This window comes from Telmatherina bonti (genome assembly GCF_933228915.1).
Source record: "Telmatherina bonti genome assembly, chromosome: 21".
NCBI classification, from domain to species: domain Eukaryota; kingdom Metazoa; phylum Chordata; class Actinopteri; order Atheriniformes; family Telmatherinidae; genus Telmatherina; species Telmatherina bonti.
Genome location: NC_136630.1, coordinates 350401 through 356218, shown reverse-complemented (window position 1 = coordinate 356218; position 5818 = coordinate 350401). Strand labels below are relative to the sequence as shown.

The 5818-nt window shown below is 57.7% G+C and overlaps 1 protein-coding gene across 1 annotated transcript; it reads left to right on the top strand.

The window, feature by feature from the left end:
• Positions 1-553: 553 nt before the first annotated feature.
• On the top strand, positions 554-1701 carry LOC306771813 (hydroxycarboxylic acid receptor 2-like; the record flags this gene model as incomplete). The annotated part of the gene is made up of 2 exons (XM_079261133.1): positions 554-943; positions 1018-1701. The coding sequence occupies 2 exons, from the start codon at positions 554-556 to the stop codon at positions 1699-1701; spliced, it is 1074 nt and encodes a 357-aa protein (XP_079117259.1).
• Between the last annotated feature and the right edge of the window lie 4117 nt (positions 1702-5818).

Here is a 5818-nt window from a genome sequence, read left to right as displayed (position 1 = left end):
AGACATTGTTTGCTTTACGCACATCTGCAGAAGTTTAGAGCCACTGGAAAAACAAAAAAAGTCAGAATTTAATTTCAGAATTTTGAGATTTTTCTTGACAGCTAAAATGACTTATTTTACAGTGAGTAAGTTGTTTAAGCAGCGAGCCTGTTATTGGTCTTTGCATGTCTCAGCACAGACGTTCACTTTGTCTGAAAATATAAAAGCAAAAGTTCACTGAAAGACTCGGCCTTTCGACACCAAGCGCTTTTCCAGCTTTGACTAAATTTTCCTTTGACTTTTTAAAAAGTATATTTTATTTTATATATATATATATATATATATATATATATGAACTTTATTGTTCTGCAGTGGCCCTAATACTCTACTGTGCACATCTACTAGTTCTTATTTTGTTTTTTCAGCAGAAAAAAGGAAGAAAATAAAAAGAAGAAGCCTGAAATTTCCTGAATTACTGGACTTTCTCTGATTTGGTCACACAGGTTTTCCCCCACCCTTAACGAAGGAACACGGAGCAGAACTTCATCACAGACTGACATTAAAACTAAATAAAATGGCCTCAGAGTCAAACTTCACTGTCTTAAAGTTGACCACCCCGGCTCCTGGCAGAGGCTGCCCACCAGTCGGCATCCAGCTGGAGGGCCTGATCCTGCCACCAGTTATCACCATTGATGTCATACTGGGGCTGCTGGGAAATATCGTGGCCTTGTGGATCTTCTTGTTTAAACTGAAGGCCTGGAACCCCAACAACCTGTTCCTCTTTAACCTGGTCATCGCAGACTTCCTGGCTCTGGTGAGCCTGCCGCTGAGGATTGATGCCTTGCTCAGAGGCTACTGGGTGTTTGGAGATGGCCCGTGCCGGATGAACCTCTTCCTCATGTTTTCTAACCGCACCGCCAGCATTGCCCTGATGACGGTGGTGGCGGTTTATCGTTACTTTAAGGTGAGGACAGAAAACCGATGACTGTGTTCGCTGCTCCTCCAGACTTTAAACACCGTCTCTGTCGTCTTCTCCAGGTGCTCCACCCTCATCACCGCTTCAACCGCATGACCAAGCGGCAGGCTGCCGTGGTGTCCGCGTTGGTCTGGGTGGTGGTGATCAGTCCACGGGCTCCCCTGCTGGCTTACAACCACATCAAGGGCAGCGGTGAGAAGACACAGTGCTTCTTCTTCACTTCTTACAAAGAGGCGCGGCGCGGCATCGTCATCCTGGTGGCCATGCACCGCATCCTGACCGTGCTGGAGTTCATCCTGCCCATGGCCTTGCTGCTCTTCTGCTCCATCCGGATCTCCAGCTTCCTGAAGAAGCGGCAGATGGGGAAACCTGAAAAAGTCCGCAAGGCGATGCGGATGTGTGCCGCCATCGTCGCAGTGTTTATGGTCTGCTTCCTGCCCACCACAGTGACAACCATCGGGGTGTGGGTAATCCGCTCATACCGCCCGTGGGACTGCTCCGCCTTCTACACCTTCACCCAGCTCAACATCGTGTCTTTTGGTCTGAACTTCCTTAACTCGGCTCTGGACCCCATCGTCTATATCTTCTCCAGCTCCATGTTCAGAAAGGCTCTGCTGGCGGCGCTGCCCAGCTGCCGGCTCTGCAGGCGCCATGACGGTGGGAACACAGCATCTTCATCAGGAACCCAGTCCACCTCGGAGCAGGCGCTGAAATCCATGCAGCCTGCTGGAAGCAGCCAGGCCTGAAGAGAAACCCGGTTTATCTGCTGGTTCTGGTCACGGTTCATGTCTGAATGTGTCGGGCAGTGTGATGGAAACCCGTCTACTCCCGTTTGCAGCTGGTACCGTCAGAAACATCATAAAACCTGCAGGAATGTAAAGAGTTCAGTCTGAGGAAGCAGGAACTGCCTCATCAAACACTCTCATGAAGCAGTTTGGTCTGCGTCCACCACCGTTCCTCTCCGCTCAGCTTTACTTTTTATTGGATTAAAACCAGAGGAACGGCGCTTCATGTGGACTTCATCTCCAAGGTTTACAGACATCCCAACATTTCCAACCAAAACATGTCAAATCCCGTCTGTGGAACGCCTGGAAGCAGATCCAAAAGCCCACCAGGATGCTGCACCAGCCAGGAGCTACAGCTCACTCAGACCCACCAGAACCAAGGAGTCATGGTCCTAAAGGTACTGCTGGATCAGAGTACAATTCATCGTAGCGTTGCATTGTGGGTAATGGTTCGGCTGGTTTCACCCCAGTGCAGCATGGACATTATCTGCATGGACACACCCCCCTACAACCAGACCCAGTCCCCAACCGGACCCAGTCCCCAACCGGACCCAGTCCCCAACCGGACCCAGTCCCCAACCAGACACAGTCCCCAATCGGGCCAAGTCCCCAATCGGGCCAAGTCCCAAACCAGACCCAGTCCCCAACCGGACCCACTCCCCAACCAGACCCAGTCCCCAACCGGACCCAGTCCCCAACCAGACCCAGTCCCCAACCGGACCCACTCCCCAACCGGACCCACTCCCCAACCAGACCCAGTCCCCAACCAGACCCAGTCCCCAACCGGACCCAGTCCCCAACCGGACCCAGTCCCCAACCGGACCCAGTCCCCAACCAGACCCACTCCCCAACCAGACCCAGTCTCCAACCAGACCCAGTCCCCAATCGGGCCAAGTCCCCAACCGGACCAAGGCCCCAACCAGAAACAGTCCTCAACCGGACCAAGGCCCCAACCGGACCCAGTCCCCAACCAGACCCACTCCCCAACCAGACCCAGTCCCCAACCGGACCCAGTCTCCAACCAGACCCAGTCCCCAACCAGACCCAGTCCCCAACCGGACCCAGTCTCCAACCAGACCCAGTCCCCAACCGGACCCAGTCTCCAACCAGACCCAGTCCCCAATCGGGCCAAGTCCCCAACCGGACCAAGTCCCCAACCGGACCAAGGCCCCAACCGGACCAAGGCCCCAACCAGAAACAGTCCTCAACCGGACCAAGGCCCCAACCGGACCCAGTCCCCAACCAGACCCACTCCCCAACCAGACCCAGTCCCCAACCGGACCCAGTCTCCAACCAGACCCAGTCTCCAACCAGACCCAGTCCCCAACCGGACCCAGTCCCCAACCGGACCCAGTCCCCAACCAGACCCACTCCCCAACCGGACCCAGTCCCCAACCGGACCCAGTCCCCAACCAGACACAGTCCCCAACCGGGCCGAGTTCCCAACCGGACCCAGTGCCCAACCAGACCCAGTGCCCAACCGGACCCAGTGCCCAACCAGACCCAGTGCCCAACCGGACCCAGTCCCCAAACAGACACAGTCCCCAATCGGGCCAAGTCCCCAACCGGACCAAGGCCCCAACCAGACCCAGTTCCCAACTAGACAGTCCCCAACCAGACACAGTCCCCAACCGGGCCGAGTTCCCAAACGGACCGGGTCCCCAACTGGACACAGTCCCCAACCGGACCGGGTCCCCAACCGGAGTTCATAGTCGGACCGGGTCTAGTGGACTGTCCTGATGTGAATGCATCCTGATTCCTGAATGTTCCAGTGAGTTCTGAGTATGTCTAACATGTGGTGGAAACAAGGTTAAACATGGTTATTTTTGTGTACCGTTGTGGTGATTAACAGTGCCGGCGACCAGATGGGTTGTAAAAGGTTAATGACAACATTCAAATAAAAAAATAAAATCTTTGAATCAACATTTATTGATGGTCATACAGACCCTCCAGACAACACGAGACCCAAACAAAACACGACTCAACAGTCTAAAAGATTCAAATCAGTGCCCAGAATTGCATAAAACAAAGAAAAGGTGAAGAGCTTCCCAGAAATAGTGAAAGTTTCCCGCCAGATAAATCCGTCTTCCCTTCGTCCCTCAGACATGAAAGGTGTGAAGGTCAATGTGATGAAGATGATAAAGCCTTTTAAACCAGGGGTGCTCAAAGTCGATACAGGGAATACAGGGAAAACTGCAGTATTGTGACCATTGAGGACCGGAGCTGTTTTAAACCCACTTCACAGATTAAATACGGACAGAACTGAAGACAACGTTGGAGGTGCAGCAGCTTCAAATCAGACACATTAAAACCACATCAAATTAAATGTCCTAAAAGACGACGAAAACCACCGAGATCTGGACGATTTCTTCAGCATCTGGCTCAGTCAGCGATACACGCAATTAATAACGTCGCTTTGACCCGCGTCACACCTGGACGTCGCAGAAATATTACAATTTACTGGCAAGTGTCATCATCGCCCCCCCCACCATCGTCATCGCCCCCCACCGTCGTCATGCCCCCCCCCCACCGTCGTCATGCCCCCCCCCACCATCGTCATCGCCCCCCACCGTCGTCATGCCCCCCCCCACCGTCGTCTAGTCCCCCCACCGTCGTCATGCCCCCCCCACCATCGTCATCGCCCCCCACCGTCGTCATGCCCCCCCCACCATCGTCTAGTCCCCCCACCGTCGTCATGCCCCCCCCCACCGTCGTCTAGTCCCCCCACCGTCGTCATGCCCCCCCACCGTGTTCATCTTCCCCCCCCACGTCGTCTAGTCCCCCCACCGTCGTCTAGACCCCGTACCGTCATCTAGTCCCCCCACCGTCGTCATGCCCTCCCCCCACCGTCGTCTAGTCCCCCCACCGTGTTCACCCCCCCCCCCCACCGTCGTCTAGTCCCCCCACCGTGTTCACCCCCCCCCCCCACCGTCGTCTAGTCCCCCCACCGTCGTCATGCCCCCCCACCGTGTTCATCTTCCCCCCCCACCATCGTCTAGTCCCCCCACCGTCATCATGCCCCCCCCACCGTCGTCTAGTCCCCCCACCGTCGTCATGCCCCCCCCCCACCGTCGTCTAGTCCCCCCACCGTCATCATGCCCCCCCCACCGTCGTCTAGTCCCCCCACCGTGTTCATCTCCCCCCCACCGTCGTCATCGCCCCCCACCGTCGTCTAGTGCCCCCACCGTCTTTATGCCCCCCCCCACCGTCGTCATGCCCCCCCCACCGTCGTCATGCCCTCCCCCCACCGTCGTCTAGTCCCCCCACCGTGTTCACCCCCCCCCCCCCCCCCCCGTCGTCTAGTCCCCCCACCGTCGTCATGCCCCCCCCCCACCGTCGTCTAGTCCCCCCACCGTGTTCACCCCCCCCCCACCGTCGTCTAGTCCCCCCACCGTCGTCTAGTCCCCCCACCGTCGTCATGCCCCCCCCCCACCGTCGTCTAGTCCCCCCACCGTCGTCTAGTCCCCCCACCGTCGTCTAGTCCCCCCACCGTCGTCATGCCCCCCCCCACCGTCGTCTAGTCCCCCCACCGTCGTCATGCCCCCCCCCCACCGTCGTCTAGTCCCCCCACCGTGTTCACCCCCCCCCCCCACCGTCGTCTAGTCCCCCCACCGTCGTCATGCCCCCCCACCGTGTTCATCTTCCCCCCCCACCATCGTCTAGTCCCCCCACCGTCATCATGCCCCCCCCACCGTCGTCTAGTCCCCCCACCGTCGTCATGCCCCCCCCCACCGTCGTCTAGTCCCCCCACCGTCATCATGCCCCCCCCACCGTCGTCTAGTCCCCCCACCGTGTTCATCTCCCCCCCACCGTCGTCATCGCCCCCCACCGTCGTCTAGTGCCCCCACCGTCTTTATGCCCCCCCCCACCGTCGTCATGCCCCCCCCACCGTCGTCATGCCCTCCCCCCACCGTCGTCTAGACCCCGTACCGTCATCTAGTCCCCCCACCGTCGTCATGCCCTCCCCCCACCGTCGTCTAGACCCCGTACCGTCATCTAGTCCCCCCACCGTCGTCATGCCCTCCCCCCACCGTCGTCTAGTCCCCCCACCGTGTTCACCCCCCCCCCCCCCCCCGTC